At 41.9% G+C, this 19,255-nt stretch overlaps 1 protein-coding gene across 7 annotated transcripts in view; it reads left to right on the top strand.

Annotated features, from left to right (window-relative positions):
- HECW2 (HECT, C2 and WW domain containing E3 ubiquitin protein ligase 2) overlaps positions 1-19,255 on the top strand; it is a 335,844-nt gene that overhangs the window by 258,477 nt on the left and 58,112 nt on the right. For all 7 annotated transcript variants that reach the window (XM_019741310.2, XM_019741308.2, XM_074339576.1 and 4 more), the window contains 3 exons: positions 7,333-7,467; positions 10,715-10,817; positions 12,721-12,817. In XM_019741310.2, coding sequence (XP_019596869.2) covers positions 7,333-7,467; positions 10,715-10,817; positions 12,721-12,817 — 335 coding nt within the window. The remainder of the gene's footprint in view (positions 1-7,332; positions 7,468-10,714; positions 10,818-12,720; positions 12,818-19,255) is intronic.

The raw sequence follows: 19,255 nt of genomic DNA, 5'->3' as shown, positions 1-19,255 counted from the left end.
TCAAATGGGGACTAGTCGTGACATCTGGACCAGAGCCTGCCAATATAAGTCTGTGTAAGGCTTATCGTTGGTGTAATTTTTTTATAAGATCAGAGAAGAAAGATGTCCACCTGACAGGTTAGGGTAAGAAGAGCATTACCGAGGGACGTAAGGCTGGTAATACCATCTCCTACAAGACTTCTATTTAATCCAGTCTTTGTTACTTCGAAATGGAATATTGAAAGAAAGGACTGGTGAGGATTCTCATCTTTGTCGTTGCTCTGCTTTGTTGTCTAGTGCATCTACTGCTCAAAGTTATTTCTTCACAAAGAAGTCACTTTTTCTCCTGTTTGGAAGCTACCTACAAATTACCAGGTCTGACAATTAAATTCGTGAACTCATCCTAGAAAAAGTGCTGCATACCTCATTGCTAAATATCACGATGGTCACCTTCAAAGTAGTCCCCTTGGGAAGCTATGCACCAATGCCAGTGCCTAGTTCACCCTTCAAAGCAATTTTGGAATTCTTTTTCTGGACTGGCCATTAGAGCTGTTGTCTTATTACCTCTGATGTCCAGAATGTCATCAAAATGTCTTCCTTTCAATATTTCCTTTATCTTCAGGTAAAGAAAGAAGTCATTAGGGGCCAGATCAGGTGAGTAGGGAGGGTGTTCCAATACAGTTATTTGTTTACTGGCTAAAAACTCCCTCACAGACAGTGCTGTGTGAGCTGGTGCATTGTCATGATGCAAGAGCCATGGATTGTTGCCGAAACATTCAGGTCATCTAACTTTTTCACACAGCCTTTTCAACACTTCCAATTAGTAAACTTGGTTAACTGTCCAGTTGGTACAAAGTCATAATGAATAATCCCTCTGATGTCAAAAAAAGGTTAGCTACATCATTGCAACAAGTTCACGAACTTGTCAGATTTTGTTTCATAATGGGAAGGGGATTTCTGTCTCTCTCTCTCTCTCTCTCTCTCTCTCTCTCTCTCTCTATATATATATATATATATATATATATATATATATATATATGCCATTTGCCCCTGAGATTTGCCTAGGTATATTCATTCCTAGTCTTTAAGGTACTTGGCTAACTGCATCCATTGTTTGAGAAGTCAGTTCTTTTTCGCTTAGGCCATTTGGCATGTATCATGTGCCCTGACACTTGATTTATAGGTAATGAGTCTCCTGGCTCTCCTAATGCTCCCTTTTATCTTTGGTGACCTAATTTACTTTATCTGATCATGGAAAACTTGCATTTTCTAATTGCCCTTGAGATCATGGCTTCATTATTACCTTGAGTGAATTTTACTTTGAAAAGTTATATCATTTGGCTCCTAAAGATAATGATAAATAGCACTTCCATAGAGCTCCGAATTAAACAAACAAAAAGAATTTTTAAAAAGGCTTCTCTATATCACAAAAATCCTTACTGCAACACTGAGGGAAGTGGTTTATGCTCATTCATGATTTCTTATCACCAGGGATTCTGCAGTAAACATGATAGACATGGTTTCCTCCCCCTCTCACATTATGGGGGGAGAAATATTTATTATGAATGAGGAAACAAGTTTATATAAGAAATCTACAGCACAGAGAACTTAAGTGGTTTGCTCAGAGACATTGTGTCTGATAGAATTTTTGTGGATGTGTGATCGATGACTAAACTGGAAAGGCAGGTAGGAAGGAAATTTTAAAGTCTTGGAAAACTGATCAAAGGGTGGAATATTTTTTTCTGTAGATAATGGTGTGGGGAAGAGTCCCAGAGAGCAGTTTCCAGGCTCTCAGCCTCACGTGGAAAGGTGCTGGCTTGGGTAGTAGATGGCCATCAGCTGTGACTGGTTGGCCATCAGCTGTAACCAGTTAGCCATTGGCCACTGATATAACTGCCGTTTGTGCCTTGGTTGGTTGGTTGGCAGGCAGAAAAAGTGGACGGCAGATTGCAGATCGTGTGGATCCTATTTCCTGCATGTGTCTCACCCGGCCGCCAGTGAGACTGGTGTGGGGACAGAGCCCCAGAAAGTAGTTTATAGGCTCGCGGCCTCACGTGGAAGGGTGCTGGCTCGGGTGGTGGATGGCCGTCAGCTGTGGCTGATTGGCCATCGGCTGTGGCCGGTTAGCCGATTGGCCGCTAGTATAACTGCTGCGGCTACGGAGGAGAGCCGAGGATTGCCGAAGATTGCCGAGGAGAGCCGAGGATTGCCGAGGACTGCCAAGGACTGCCGAGGATTGCCGAGGAGCCGAGAAGAGCCGAGGAGAGCCGAAGAGAGGAGAGGAACAAAGTCGAGGAGAGTTGGTCGGTCGGTTGGCGGAAAGGCAGACGGCAGGTCGCGTGTCCGGTGGGCCCAGACTCCAGTGAGACCATAGTGGTATGGCTCCCCTACCTATGGCTCCGTGGGTGTTCCTTTTTGGCCTCACCATATCCTGCGTTCTTGTGTGGGGAGCAGGAGCAGAGACCCCGCAGACCGCTCCGCACGACAAATGGCGCAGCGAGCAGGGTCTCCCGCACGAAAAATGGCGCAGCGAGCAGGGTTTGGTGTCGGCTGAAACTCTCCGGAATATATTGGAGCAGTTTACACATATAAAAGCTCAGCTTCGTAAGCAGAGTATGGTGCCAGCCAACACCTACCAAAGCATGGTGGAGCGGTTTGTGCGTGTGAGAGCCCAGCTTCGGAACGCCCATGAGGAGCGACACCGGGAACGGGAGGCACGGTCTGCCCGGGAGACTCAAGCCTCAAGCTGGCGCATCACCCTCTTGGCTATGGACGGCATTGTCTTCATTTTGGTAATCTGCTACGGCCTTAAGCTCCGAGAGTTGTGGACATCTTACACCGAGGCCTCCACCCACTCAGACACCTGGCGTGGCGAGCAAGATTCCGACCAGGTAGGAATGGCGTCTGACTCTGGGCAGGAGGATGTGTGGCCCCCACACAGTGTATGGTGTCTGGTGGCCACTGTTCTTAGGAGTTGGACCCAAGGAGGGGTGGGAGGACATGGACGGCTCTCCGGCCAGTGTGGAGAGGGCCCTGCAGGCTCTGGCTGAGCGGTTGCCGGAGGAGGCGAAGGCTACAGCCAGCCACGTGGGCTGGATGTTCCTCACGACCTTGAGTCTCAACTCGGAAAATGCGCTTAATGAAGTGCCGGTGTCCGGGTTGGAAGCGCTGGAAGCCCGGGTCCGCCTGTTAGAACAGGGGACCCCCGCACGAAAAATGACGCAGCGAGCAGGGTCTCTTGCACGACACTGGGGTGCAGGAAGACCCCTTGTTGCGGTACTGGCAGATGTTTTCTCCTTGTGTCTCCGACCCAGCCACCAGCAAGAATATAGTAGTGTGACTCCCCCATCTATGGCTCCGTGGGTGTTCCTTTTTAGCCTCACCATGTCCTGCGTTCTTATGTGTGGAGCAGGAGCTGAGACCTCACATGACACCCTGCATGACACATGGCGCAGCAAGCAGGGTAAGGCGCCGGCTAGAATGCCCAGAGGAGTAATGGAGCAGTTTATATGTGTGAAAGCTCGGCTTCGGGAGGCCCATGAGGACTGGCGCCGGGAACAGGAGGCACAGTCTGCCTGGGAGACTCGAGCCTCTGGATGGCACACCACCCTCTTGGCCATAGAAGGTGTCGCCTTCCTTTTCATAGTCTGCTGCTGCTGTAGGCTCCGAGGGTTGTTGTGGGGACAGAGTCCCAGAGAGCAGTTCCCAGGCTCTTGGCCTCACGTGGAAAGGTGCTCACTTGGGTAGTAGATGTCCGTCAGCTGTGGCTAGTTGGCCATCAGCTGTAACCAGTTAGCCAATTAGCCACTGATACAACTGCTGCGGTCAGTTGGTCAGTTGGTTGATTGGCAGGCAGAGAAGCGGACGGCAGTTTGCAGGATCCAGCCTCTAGTGAGACTATAGTGGTGTGACTCCCCTACCTATGGCTCCGTGTGTGTTCCTTTTTGGCCTCACCATGTCCTGCGTTCTTATGTGGGGAGCGGGAGCTGAGACCCCGCAGGCCGCCTCACACGACAAATGGCGCAGCAAGCAGGGTTTCCTGCGTGACAAATGGCACAGTGAGCAGGGTGTGGTGCTGGCCAAGGCCTACCAAAGGATGGTGGAGCAGTTTATGCATGTGAAAGGTCAGCTTTGGGAGGCCCGTGAGGAGCGACACTGGGAACAGGAGGTGCGGTCTGCCTGGGAGACTCAAACCTCCGGATGTCACGCCACCCTGTTGGCCAGAGCAAGTGTCATCTTCCTTTTGGTGGTCTGCTGCTGCTGTGGACATCTTACACCGAGGCCTCCACCCACTCAGATACCAGGCATGGCGAGCAGGATTCCAACCAGGTAGGAATGGAGACTGACTCTGGGCAGGAGTACGTGTGGCCCCCACACAGTATGTGGTGTCTGGTGGCCACTGTTCTCAGAAGTTGGATCCCCAAGGAGGGGTGGGAGGACATGGACGGCTCTCCGGCCAGTGTGGAGAGGGCCCTGCAGGTTTTAGCTGAGCGATTGCCAGAGGAGGCGAAGGCTACAAGCGGCCATGTGGGCTGGATGTTTCTCACGGCCTGAGTCTCAACACGGAAAATGGGCTTAATGAAATGGCCCAGGTGCTGGACTAGGTGTCCTGGTTGGAGGCGCTGGAAGCTCGGATCCGCCTGTTAGAAGAGGGTCCCCACAGTGGAGACACTGAGGCAGAGGCAGAGGAAGCGAGTGGAGACAATGTAGCTCCCAACCCCCAAGCCCGGCCAATCTTGAAGCAAAGGGTAAAATGTGAGCAACCTTTGGGCCCCGGGGGCGTTGCTGCCAGCAACCCAGCTGTGACTGAGTTCACAACCTACACCCCTTACACTCCCACTGAGTTGCAGGAGCTGGGGAGGCGGTACAGACAGCGCCCTGGAGAGCCAGTCTCGGCTTGGCTGTTACGTTTATGGGATGAGGGAGCAGACAGCATTCACTGCTCCCCAGGTGAGATAGAAAAGCTAGCTTTCGTGACAGTGCATCCATCCCTGTGACAAAGGTTACAGAACTGCCATAGGTTGGCCCATGACCAGGGCAACCATTCTCTAATGGAGTGGCTCACTGCTGCGGTACACACAGTATGGGGACAGGCTGGTGAGATGCCAGACACTCTGAGTCAATGGCAGTCATATATGGAACTTACTCAAATCATCCGTGAAATGGATATGAGACATCCTATTTTCAACGCTAATATGCAGGGGCTGGATGACGAGCTTTTATAGCCAGCATGAGAGATCTGGTTTTGGATACTGCACCTGCGAGTGCTTTTGGATCCTTGGTTACCATTCTTACGCCCTATGTGGGGTGGCGGATCCATGAAGTTACAATTGCCATGGCCACCCCAGGGGATGTTGAAAGCCGGAGGTGAAAGAAGGTAAGACAGGAGGTCTGAGCAGTCGAGACCTGGAAACCCAAATCAAAAGTAAAGGGGCGAGGTCGCGGGCCTCAGAGAGTAACACGCGCACAGATATGGCGTGATCTCGTGGCAGCAGGGGTCGATCGGAACAAAATAGACCAACAACCCAATACACTCCTGCTGGAACTTTGGAAACAGTTGCGTCCAGAACAGCAATTCCGGAGAAGCCTACAGGAGAAGTCTGGGAAAGCGCAACATGTGTCCCTCCAGGACTTCACGCGGCCGCTTGAGGCCGCCTCCTTCCAGCTTGATTAGGGGTGGGGCCAAGGTACCCGGTCAGAGGGGACGAGCAGGGACCGGAGGCCCCACGTGGAACTGTCCATACATTGGTCCACTTCTAATGTGCAGAGGGTTTTGGCCCTAGTTGACACTGGCGCAGACTGCAGTCTTGTCTATGGGAACCCAGAACTGTTCCCTGGACCAGCAGTCTGCATTGATGGCTACGGGGGAAAGACTGTGACTGTGAAAGCCGTTTCCTTACCATGGGTATAGGAAGGCTTCCCCCTCGTACCTACAAGGTTTATGTCTCCCCCATTCCGGAGTATATTCTAGGGGTGGACGTGCTACATGTATTCAGCTTACAGACGTCGGTAGGAGAGTTCCGTCTCCGGATCCGGGTGGTGAAAGAGGTGACACGCGGGCATGCTCACCACCCTCCTCAAGTGTTGCCACAGCCCTGGCGCGTGGTTACAGTGCGACAGTACCGCCTGCCAGGAGGGCAGGAGGAGACTGGTGGTACCCTAAGAAGTCCAGGAAGTCTGGCTGTGCCCAGGACTGGTGGTGCCCTGAGAAACCCTGGCTGTGCCCAGAGAGCCTGGCTGAATCCAGGATACTGCATTCACCTCCAGGCTCCTCTCACAGGGTCCCTCGCGGAAGACGCTTGTCATGTAGATTGTGAGGCGAGACTCTGTAGGGGTGGAGTGTGGGGACAGAGTCCCAGAGAGCAGTTTCCAGGCCCTCGGCCTCACGTGGAAAGGTGCTGGCTCAAGTAGTAGATGGTCGTCAGCTGTTACCAGTTAGCCATTTAGCCCCTTATATAACTGCCATGGCTGCGTTGGTTGGTCGTTTGGTTGGTTGGCAGGCAGAGAAGCGGACAGCAGGTTGCAGGGCATGTGAATCCAGCCTCCAGTGAGACTATAGTGGTATGACTCCCCTATCTATGGCTCCGTGGGTGTCCCTTTATGGCCTAGCCATAATCCTGTGTTCTTATGTGGGGAGCGGGAGCTGAGACCCCGCATGACACCCTGCATGACAAATGGATAGCCAGTAAAGTTTGGATTAGAATGGTGATATAATCAAAGCATTTAGAAAGACTATTCTGATAGTGAAGTGACTGTTAAATGGATAAGGTTGTAGAGATGTGAAACAACTGAGAAACTATTAATGCTAATTTATATTAATATAATAATATGTGCAAAAGCCCTGAAACAATGGGATGGTCGTCAGGCTGGGACTGGACAAATAGAGGAGACACTACAGTAGGAAAATGGGACGACTTGATGGTGGCTGCATAGGAGAAAGAAAAGAGAAGAAGTCAATGAAATTTGAAGTTTCAGGTGATAAGAACTTTGTAATAACTATGGATAGCAGTAAGAGCTTAAAGAGCATCAGTTAAGAGAAGCCCAAATGTCCATTCACATCACTTCTAAGATCATATCTTTGGTGAGTATCTCCTAGGGTAGTTCCTAAAACCAGGGATAATGTTCCTTCCTGCTTTCTTCATTCTGGATCCAATTTAAGCATGGCTTTCTCAATTTGGTCTGTCCAGAAGGGGTAAGGAAAAATTTCCCCAAAGATTTAAAATTAGGAGAAAATGGAGCTATTAATAGATCATTACTCAAAAGTGGGTCTTTTCCTGAATGTGTGAAATGATAAGTCAACTAAGACAGGTATGTGACATGTATTGACTATTGATCAAGTGGATTGTTTCCTAGGCGTTTTTTGTCGACCACAACTCCCGAACCACCACTTTCATCGACCCCCGGCTCCCACTTCAGAGCAGTCGACCCACAAGCGCACTGGTCCATCGGCAGCACCTGACAAGGCAGCGCAGCCATAGTGCAGGCGAGGTGAGTCGCGTGCCTTCTGACCCAGAGCCGGGAGAAGCTGCGGGGATGTGGGGGGGGGTGCAGTCGTGCTGGCATTTCCTTATTGTTTAGTCTTGTTGTTCTCGTTTGACTTCAAGATTATCATTTGGAGGCTGAAAAGTGTTGGAACCTTTACAGGGCTTCTTTGGAAATACATAGAGGCTAAAGGATCAGTTTTAAAAAGCAGGCCATATGAGGAAAGAGTGAAAAATTAGAGATTTTCTTAAATTCTTAGGATGGTGAAAGAATTCATAATGTAGTAAAATGTTCACGAGAGGATGAGGAGCCCGTTTGCACACCTCAAGGCAGCTTCGCAGGAAGAAATGAATGCGACTTTTAGTGGGCTGAAATTTGGTAAAATATAGGGAAGTTTATTAAGTGAGGGTTGTAGATTAGATTAAAATCACTGGGCAAGACATGGGATTGTGGTATTCTCACTAATATTCTTTAAAATTGGGCTATATCTGAGAGTTGATTTATTTACTCTAAGTGCCCAGAGAAAATAGGTGGAATTAAGAATTACTGAAAGCTCTACTGTGCTCTACTTTGCTAGCTTGCAGTAACCAGTGGTAACCACATGAGGGCTCTCTAATAGCCTCACCAAAAACAAAAACAAACAAAAAGAATGAACAACAAATCTCTTCCTGCTTCCCTTTTTCTTTAGTAGCTTAAAGCAAACGAATGTTTTAGATGAAAATTTTTTATCCTAAATATGGGCTTATGCTTTGAATATATATCATCACTTAATATACATTGGTTCTAAAAATTCCCTTAGACATATTTAATTAAGATTCTTTCCCACATGCCTTTTCCACGACTATGTGCATATCATATTTTCAGTATTATATTGTAGGTCAAATATTTTTGTACCTTCTATTATAAGAAAAAATATGAATGCAATAAATAACTGGATTTGATTAATCAAAATTCCACTCTTGGAATTTCCCCTCATGATTTACATACTTGCTGTAATGCATCATGTGTGTTTGCAGGTTGTAGGTGCAAACATAGAAGAGTATACATGAGAAGCTTATAGAAAAATGATATATAAATCTATTGCATGATGAGGTATCTACAAAAATATTTATGTTTTATGAGTAGCTAATAAATCTTTACCTTGCTGTCATCTAAATCATTAGTGGTAAACTGGATGATGCTAACAGCATTCGCCTTAAAAGCAGAACAGAGCTCCCACCTTTGGACTTCGTGCATGATGTGTAGCATAATTAGGGCCCTGCCTGACTTTATCACATGCCAGTGCACTTTACCCATTTGCTTTATCTTGCCATCACAATAGGAAGCTGACTGTTCAGTTTGGTCAGGACTGTGTATGCCAGATTAATAACTATCCTTACATTTTCTTTTAACCCCTCTGCCTCAGAACTTCAGTTATTTTCATAGCCTAATAGTAGCCTGTTGTGGGAGAGGGATCCAAAGGTACATGATAAAATTTGAATGAAGATTTCTCTTTATATTGATGGAAACTGAGCAGTGGAACAGAGATACCCCATAACGACTCAGCGTTCAGCCCCCAGCATTGTTAAACTTTGGAGGGGAAATGTGCATCCTGACACAGCTGTTGGAAGCATGCATATCCTGCCGTGATATGCGTATTTGTCAGGCTCACCCACTGTCTGACAGTCTGATTTGAAGAAGTGGGGTGTCAAGGAGAAGACCTTTGGCTGTTCTGGGAAATGATGGCACATAGCAGTATACTGACATCAGGAAAAGTATATATTGGGGTACTGAAATGATAAGTTCTGCAAACAAGGTGTAGTTAATGATTGAATCTCCCCCAAGAGTGGATGACTTCATTCCTCAAAGCCAATAACTCAAGAGAAGCAGAGTGAGAAGCTTTTAGTTGCATATACGAGTCTTTCCAGTCACTCTCTTATACTCATTTAGGAAACATTCCAGGTAGTAGAAATTTTGGTATCTGTTCCATCCAACAAATGAATACCAGATATCTATAGTGTAGAAATAATGATGGTAGGTGTGAGGGACATAAATAAACAACATATGTTCCTGTGTTCTTAGTAAAGAGAGAAAATATGAGATGAAGCATAATACAAATGAATAAAAATATGAGTGAAAAATGCTTTAAAAACTGTTCGTAATGGCAGCTGCTTTGTAAATGTACACCAAGTGCTGTGGGAGCCCAGAAGGTCACATTTAATGTCAGCTTGAAGGGAAGGGAAGGCTTCATCCAGGAGCAGCTGTTGGAACTACGCTTTGAATGAGTGAGAGCATTCTTGAAGGATAAGCAGGCAGTGTAGGGTGGGGGAGATATTTCCAGTTTTAGAGCCTTTAGAAAACTCCTCACCAAACACCTAACTGATGCAATATGATAAAATGGTTGTGAAGGTTTAAATGGGTGGGGGAAAAAGCTCTAATTTAAAAATACCAATTTATAAATCCAGTGTGTTATTTTGCCTTTTGTTCTTTTACTCTTTTACACTACTGTTCTAATGCTTAAACAACTTCTTTAATAAGGGAGGGGGAGCTAAAACAATGTTAGAGTTTTCTGATAAGAATATTAATGGATATTTTTGTTTATCTATTTGTATGTATGAGTTTCTAAGTCTATAATAGGTACAATAAATAATTCAGGTCAGGGCAACCCTACTTAGCTCCTCCACACCTGCTATGATTAGCTCTCTGGTGTGGGAGTTTCAAACCAGAAAGAGCTGTTATACTGGGTGCTCTAATAAGCATGTGAATTGTTTCCAAGGAGATAATAACAGCAACTCAGAAACTCACACGAAGACTGCTCCTCTTCATCCTGCCCTCTGCTGAGGCAGGGAAATCCCTCACCTGCCATGGTCAAAAGAAGGTATATTCTGGTACTGCCCTGATATATTTTGAACCGCTCAGGTCTTCTCTCTGCTTGTATTGTGCAGGTTTGTGTTCTGTCAATGCGGAAGTTATTCCTGATGAACAGGTCTGCTATTTAGTACCTAAAGACCCAATAATTGTAAACATATGGAACTATTCCTACACCACTTGGTAAATAGTTGCTGCCCTGGCCCTTCTCAAGGACCTGGATGCCTCAACCCTTCCACTCAGTTCAGCGACTAAAACAGAGCTTTTGAGAATCCTGTGTCAGTTCCTTGGCTGGCATCTGTTCTGTTCGACTGGTACTTACCAATGCTTGTCAAGTATTTGTGGGTTGTTGATACAAAGTACTCTCAGTCTTGGGGCAGAACATAAACGATGCTTGTGTTTGCAGGTAGGAGAAGATTCTCGGCATGCAGGACCACCAGTTCTTCCCAGGCCGTCAAGTACGTTCAATACAGTCAGTAGGCCACAGTACCAGGACATGGTTCCAGTGGGTATGTCATCCCTTTCCAGAAACCTTCATCTTTGCTTTTCATGTCAGTATGTATTGTGCTTTCTGTGCTGATGCTTCCTTATTGTCAGCCTGCTACTTTTGCCATGTACTGAGAAACTCTTCCATTAACCCTTAAGAAATTGATTTGAATCTCAAAGTACTTACATCTTATAAAATCCTATAGGATGAGGTGTTTTTTTTGTGTGTACTATACCTTTTCTGAGTAGAGCCATTACATTAGATTGTTGAAGTTAAATTAGTTGTTAAAGCAACTGTATTATGTGCTCATTTCAAATTACACATTTGGAAAAGCATATCCTTAGTATATATTGATGTTTGGGACAACATTTCAGTGGTGTTGGAACCTGTAGTAGCGTCACAAAATAAGAAAGCAATGATGGCACCTTCTTAAGGGTTTTTGTAGCAAATACCGGAGCAAAATTATAAAATAAAAATAAATGATTGTAGGCAAATAGGCCTAAAGAACAACTTGAGTTGTTGTTAAAATGATGAGGCTGAAGTGGATCAGTTTTCAAACCCCGAGTTCCTAAGGCAGGTGAAGTAGACAGACTGGCAGGGGGTCACATGGGCTCCCTGCTCCATCTTAAATTTGAAGAGCTCTCCATTTGCCTGTTTCTACTTTAAAATTTTTACTGTTTTAAGAAACAATTTACCATGAAATGAAATGTAATCCCATGGCCTAAAGAAGTTTGACAACCACTGGAAAAGAAAAAATCTTGGGTCCAAGTATGCATAAGCAGTGTATGTTTTATTCTGCCATTAAAAAGTTATCTAGTCTGTGATCATGGATGGAATGTAAAAACCTATTGACAAAATTTCAGTTATAAAGGTGGTTTTATTATTGATGTATGCTGAAATGTGCAATTAGGGACACTTTGAGTCTGACAATTGGATTCCATGTTAGCAAACAGTATTTTTTTAAAAAATTGGTTCATATTTAACTAAAATGTGTATGTAGAGGAAGCATGATGCATCTAAATTAGAATCGGCGAATTCCTAGAGAATTATATTTCTTTTGTTTGATCACTTGTTACTTTAGGTGAGGCATGTTTCTTGACCGTATTTATGAACACAAGAGTGATGACTAAACTAGGATTTCTGATGTTTGAGAAATCAGACATTCAGTTCTGTGATTTAAATGTATCTATATTTCTGATTATAAATAAATATCAGGATGTATCATCTTAAGTAAACAAATTAGTTTTCTTGATAAAAAACAGGTATTAAGAGAGCACTTAATACATTTTAATTAAATATTTTAAAATTTCTGTGGACATTAGTTTAACTAAGATATAAATTTTTCTTTTAACATATTATGTACATAGTTGATAATGCTAATTGTGTTGTTGCTGTTGGTGTGGTTGGTTTGGTAAAGAGCTATGTGTGGCTTAATAGCATTTATTTCCACATAGAATTTAGGAATGGTTTGTCCTCTGCATTTTGGTAGTAGCTGTTACTGGCAACTACTGCATTTTGGTGACTCTTGTGCTGCCTCTTTACCTCTGTGCATGGCTGATATTTAATTAGAAGATAATTTTCCATTTGTTACAGTTACTTATGAAGTGGAGTTTGGTAAGCAGTAGCTTAAACCACTCAATATCTAGAATCTTATTGGTGAGCTCATCTTGCAATTTGATGACAGACATGACTCATCAAATGAGTTCAATGAGTGCTTAAGTAAGTCATACCTAATAACTCTAAGTCTAGTACTCATCTAACAGGGTAGACACAAATTGGAATTTAAGCATTTGTAGTGGTTCCAAACTTTGACTTTGAATACTAGGAATATTAACCAGAAAAATGCATTTTTAAAAGTTTGAATTTATATGCACAAAACTAATAACAGCTTTTTAAAATACTGTTATATTTCCTGATTTTTTCAGCCTACAATGACAAGATTGTTGCGTTTCTGCGCCAGCCCAATATCTTTGAAATTCTACAGGAACGTCAACCTGATCTTACCAGGAATCACTCACTCAGGTAACCACAATGTTGGTATTTGGTTCAAGTTGTGTAAGCCCAACTATTCAATCTTCAATAACAGTAATAATCTTCTTGGAAATTCACTCTTTCTTTCTAGCATTCTGAACAAAGACATCTTGTGCACAAATACTTTATATCATCCACACCAGGTCATTGTAGTCTTGGCTTTTCTCTATTAAGTACAAAGGTTGAATAAACTTGACTGAAGAACCTAGAACCCTCTTTAAGGAATATGAAAAAGAAACAAAAATTCATAGCCAAGAACATATCCTAGATGTGCAAATTATAATAAAAATAAGATACTAACTTTTTGAGCATAACTTGAGTAAACAAAAGTGACATGGAGTTTATTGAACTGAGATTTATAAAATCCTAGACTTGGTATTCACATTTTTCCATAATAAAAACACAGTGGAACCCAAGGAGAGATATCTGATACTCTCCAGAGTCCAGCATTCCCCTGCATGAACACTGTCTTCTAAAGAACTCTTCAAAGCATCATGCTTCAAGCCCAGTTTTACTTTCCTGAATACATGCTGTTCCTTTTTGCTGGCAAGTTTTTCCCTTCTTTATTGGGCAAGATCTTTCCTTTAAAACCAATGCAAATTGCCCCTCCATGAAGCCATTTAGCTCTTCTGTGGACTCTCGCTCTCATGATCTAGGCTAGTATTTCTCAACCTCAGTGTCTCAGTAGAGATGGAAAAGGTATGAGTTAATGCTGAAAATCTCACTTAACTCAAAGCCCATTTGGTTTACATGCCATTTTTACTGGTAGAAATTGATTGGTCAGCCAGTAAAGGAACGCGCATGGTCAGACAAGTTAAGAAAGTTTTTATTTTAAGAGAGAAAAGTATATCGGGCTTCGCAAAAGATAGCTACACCCCAGGCTGAATCTAGAGGAGATTGCAGCCCCGAGGGAGGGCGTGAGGGCGTGAGGAGGGCGTAGGGGCTGTGCTGACAGGGTAGCATTGTTTGAACAGAAAATGTTTTCTGCCTGTAAGCCAGTGGCTGTTTTGTAGTGTTTTCTAGTGTTATCGCAAGTTTGGCTCTGTCTGCAGGTGCAGGCCAACAGACATTTTGTTGTTTTCTTGCAGACATGGCTCTGTCTGTAAGTCAAGGTCTCTGAGACCTAACATTCAGAGACCTAACGTTAAGTCAAGGTCTCTGACATTTAGAGACCTAACAGAAATATATTTGCTCAGGGGTGCCATCCTGACCCACAACAGTGATTCCCAAATACTACTCAACTTAATTGTTTCGAATTGTTTTCCTCAGGATCATCTGGGGAGTTTTAGAACATACAAAATACCAGGTCTCATCTCCCACAACTCCGCTCCCTTCTCTGAATTTATACCTCCTATTCTCCCATGCTCCGCCCAGAAATGTAAAGCAGGCCTAGAGCATTTAATTTTTAAAAAACCTTTCCATATAATTTCAATGGCACAGCTAGGTATAATAAGTTCTGGTTTAGACACTAATTTGATAATTATGTAATATATCAAGTTGTCTTTTGTACTGTTTTGGTTATATGACTTCTGTGTTTTAATTAGACTTTTCAGGTCTTTATGTTTTATTTTCAATTAGATTATAAGCTCCTTACAAATAGGGATGTTAGTCAACTCTTCATTATTTCTCCTTACTGCTCAACTATCTAGAATAGCACTTTGCACATAGTGAATGAATGTGTGTGTGTGTGTGTGTGTCTGTGTCTCTGTGTATGTATTTTATATATATGCACACACATACATATATATATTTGTTGATTTGAAAGTAAATTACCAAATATCCTTTTTATGATCTCAGTCTCTCATATCTTCTTTTTATTGAGGTATAATTGAAATATAAAGTTATATTAGTTTCAGGTGTACAACATAATGATTTGATATTTGTATATACTGCCAAATGATCACCACAGTAAGTCTAGTTAACATCCATCACCATGCACAGGTACAGAATTTTTTTGTAGTTAGAACTTTTAAGATCTACTCTCTTAGCAAATTTCAAATATGCAACCACAGTATTATTAACTATAGTCACCATGTTGTACATTACATCCCCATGACTTATTTATTTGATAACTGGAAGTTTGTACCTTTTGACCCCCTTCACCCATTTCACCCTTCCCCACCCTCCATCAGTCTCTCATATCTTTAAAGTTGTCATTACCTTCTAAAGTTTCTAAAAGCCAAAGTTACATATAATTTCCACTATGACACTATAAATGTTGCTTATACAGAAATCTCAGTTTCACCGTGGTTAACATCTAACTCAGGTCTCAGTGCTTTCCCCAACGTGACAAAAATGCTATTCTAAATCACAAAAAAATATAAAAATTATACATTATCATTTTGTATATTTGTATATTATGGCTTCCACTCATTAGTTTGTGGTCCACTGAAAATATTGTGTAAGAACTTGTAGTTAATAAAACTACAGAAATGAGCTCCTGAGGTGTCTAATGAGAGATCTTAGAGATTCTGGGCCACCAAGTAAAATGAACAAAACAAAATCCCTCCTTTTTTGCTAATCACAAAATAAGGAAAACTGTGTGTTCTACCAACTCCAGCCACAACACACACAACACACACCCCCTAGTCAATAACTGTCTTGAAAGTACCCCACCCCCCCACAAAAAAGAATAAGAAAGCGGAACCTCAAGAAATGTTTCACTTTTGCTCTGCTCTGCACATTATTATTTACACCAATTTAACATGTCTTCAAATCTCCACTCTCAGAAAAATCAGATGATTTAATCTACCTGAACAAGGCATCTGACATTAACATTATTCTTTAATGACTTGACAGAACCTTAACAGATCCTAACAGAGGGAAAAGCTGCACACCTCATTGGTAGCTTCCAGTTTTGTTTTTTGGCTTTTATTTATTTTTTTTTTTTGGTTGTTTTTTTCCTGCTTTTCAGTCTCTTAAAAGTCTCTAATCTGCTGAAGATGTTTATTTTTTTAATGATTCTCGGGGTCCTCAGTTAAGCACAAACTTTCTTCTAAGGTAGATCTCATATGGTAACCAATTGCTAAGAAATTATTTGCTAGGTTTTGAAATATGTTTCCATCTTATTCCAAAACTAATTTATACGTTTTCATTTATACTTTCTAAAATTGTTTACTGAATTTGATCATAAAAAGCATAAGCAGTCATGACAAGTAGAAGGAAGCAGGAGCTTAAATCAATGAGATAATGCTGTTCCTCTTACACAGAGCGTGTAGCACAGTGTACTTTTTATTTTCTGAGAAGTTTTTGGTAGTTAAGCATTTTTATTATCATAGCAACATAATGGGGAAGTTTGTACTATATCTAAGAGAACATTCTGTTTCATATAGTTAAAAACTGCATTGTAAGAAGCATTCCCACAGACGCAGGGGTGGGGAACCAGCTGCGGTTCTTTAATCTCGTGTTTCAGTGATATTTGTGATAAGAGATTTATGCATGGAGTAGACTACTTGTGTGTCAAAGGGAACTATGAACCTTATATTCATATCTTGAGCAAGAGTTCCCAATAGCTGTGTAGCTCTGTATGCATTCTTCCTCATCCATGGGGCACAGCCACTTAAAAGAAACATCCCTTATTTTCTCCACAACATCATGAGGAGAAAGTGTTAGCCCTTGGGAAATTCAAATAGGTATACCTCCTTACTTTATGTTTTTTCCTGTTTTGCTTATGATTCCTCCTAAACTAGAGGATAGGATGCACTTTATTTAGTTTGTATCCATGTATAGTTCCTCTTCCTGACATTCCACTTGTGTATTCTTTTCTGTAGAATGGCTATGGTTTCCGTGCAATGGGATACGGCTTTTGCTTTCCACTGCTGTATTTAAATCACTGCTCCCGCTAACCTGATCTGTTATGCAAATGTGAATTCTCAGAAGTTGTCCTCTTTTTTTAAATCTCAGAAGAGGTTTATTTCCTCAGAAAAGTCAACATCCTAAAGTCCACCACCATCAAATGGGTAGTGTCCCCACTGGATTCCTATATACTTACTATTGGTTCTCATTGAAAAACAGTAATCATACTAAGAAGCTTTTTGTATGCGATGACATTAACATAAAAGATGAAATAAAATATTCTTATACTTTATTGGAAGACAAATATATTCATTAAAAAACACACAACTTTTTAACAGTATTTTATAGGTGAATGTAATGAATACAAATCAATAAAATTTTTGGTATTGGTATTAGCCCAGCATTGTGTTATGAACAAGGATCTCAGTGTCATAAAACTGAATTAAGAGTTGAGAATTTCGCCTCTTGTGTGATTATTAGGTCCAGCCAGTAAATCTATTCCCTACTAATCCAGCTTTCCCTAGGCATCAAGGATAATTATTTTGGGCTCCAGATTAATTCCTCCTTAATGCTCCTTAAATAAGTTCCCTTGTCATGAAGATGTAAGTTGTGATAATTGTTTTCATTCTGGTAAAAATTGGGCCGTTCCTTTTTTTTTCATTAGTAAATTAGTAACTTGGACGTCAAATTCTGAACCACCAAAGACAAATGTATTCATGTCTCAGTGTGCACCAGAATAGAAGCAAACACAGACTATAACCTTCTATTTCTTCCCATCATCCTGTTTTAAAAGCCCTGGAATTTTGTTATTGCTCAATTTCACTTTTTGTTGTTTTGGGTTTTTTATTTTTTCATTTTAAAAATAGCACATGCTATTGTGAAATTCTCAAACAATACAAAGTTTTAAGAAATAAAAAAAATTAAAGTTTCCAAAAGCTGGCTTTCATAAAACAAATCTCAGGGTTCAAAATTTCTAAACTATTTCTTGTCCAGTTCTCTAGCAAATGAATTTTTCCACATTTAATGTTGTGCTGGATATATTAATCTCAGCTAACACCTGGGCTACTTGGTCAGAAGAGCATAAATTTACTTCTGCTGAGCCTTCTGAGATTTCCTGTTAAGACCTGCCTAGCTCTCTCTCATAGACTTCTCCTAATTGTTTACTGCTCACTCAGATGTCTAGAACCAACATGACAGACTTGTCTAAATGTAGTACCACATTTAGATAACAGGAAATCTGGATTGGAACTATTATTTTCCTATGGACCATTCACATGGATATAATTATTGAATTTTTAAAACTACCTGATTAGGGCGGCCGGATGGCTCAGTTGGTTAGAGCATGAGCTCTGAACAACAGGGTTGCAGGTTCAATTCCCGCATGGGATGGTGGGCTATGCCCCCTGCAACTAAAGATTGAAAACAGTGACTGGACATAGAGCTGAGCTGCTACCTCCACAACTAGATTGAAGGACAACTAGTTGAAGATGATGGGCCCTGTTCCCCAATATTCCCCAATAAAATTTAAAAACAAACAAACAAAACTACCTGATTAAAATAATGTATTGACACCACATAGTAATAATCATTGGGGAATCGTGGTAATCATTGGAGAATCTTGATCTGTCTCTCACTGGGAGACCAGCTATTGATAATGACCCTTAGGAAGTTGTAGAATATGCATAGATCTTAAGAGTTCAGGTTTGTAGTCAGACAGACCTAGTTTGAATTCTGACTCTGCAGTTGTCAAGTGGTTTTGAATGAAGCATTTAGCACCTCCAAGTCATAGTTTCCTCATCTGTAAAATGAGAATGGGAATTTCTAACTCACAGGGTCCTTTTGAAGATTAAATGAAATAATTTACTTAAAGCACTTAGTACTATGTAAGCAATAGCAAGCATACAACAAATTTAAATTCATAGTATATTAATAGTGTATTCTTCCTTACAGTATCACAAAGACTCAGTTTAAAGTAATTTCTCTGTAAATTTACTCTGTTCTCAAGATCACTGTCCCTGAGACTGATCATATGTATAAATGGAACTATGTGATTTTGTGGATATAGTTAAAATGCAGGAAGGATCTCTTGTTCCATGCTTAACTTCTGTGTAGGAAGGCTTTCTAGTGTTGTTTCCTACAGAAATCTTTGCTCTAAATTCTTTTACATGTATACGATGAAACCAGTCATGACCATTCCATGCCTACACAGAGAGACCAGAGCCTTCTGGCTCAAGGTTCAGCAGAAATTACTGAGGATCAAAACACCATGGCAGTGCCATTGAGATAACATTTCAGAAGCCATCCAAAGGTGTATTAAAATATCTTCACAAGCAACTAATCTTGTAGATCTAATGAGAAGTTTGGGATTTTGCTACATAGGACTGTAAGGAACACAGATTCTTAGACTCTGTCATCTATTCTGTGATTTCCGTAAAAGGGATAATTGCTACAAATTTTTTTTAATGGATATGCTAATTCATAGTTGTATATAGGCTTTTGACATACATATCATGTATGTCTAGTTTTCACATTTTACATGCATAGAATCTCATAGCTATTAACTGGACAGTCTCTTAAGATTTAAAAAGGCCCAAAATATGAAGTCTCATAGCCAAAATTAGGTAAGATTCTTTT

Source organism: Rhinolophus sinicus, linkage group LG01 (genome assembly GCF_036562045.2).
Source record: "Rhinolophus sinicus isolate RSC01 linkage group LG01, ASM3656204v1, whole genome shotgun sequence".
NCBI classification, from domain to species: domain Eukaryota; kingdom Metazoa; phylum Chordata; class Mammalia; order Chiroptera; family Rhinolophidae; genus Rhinolophus; species Rhinolophus sinicus.
The sequence above is the reverse complement of the archived record's forward strand: the minus strand, read 5'-3'. Positions and strand labels throughout refer to the sequence as shown.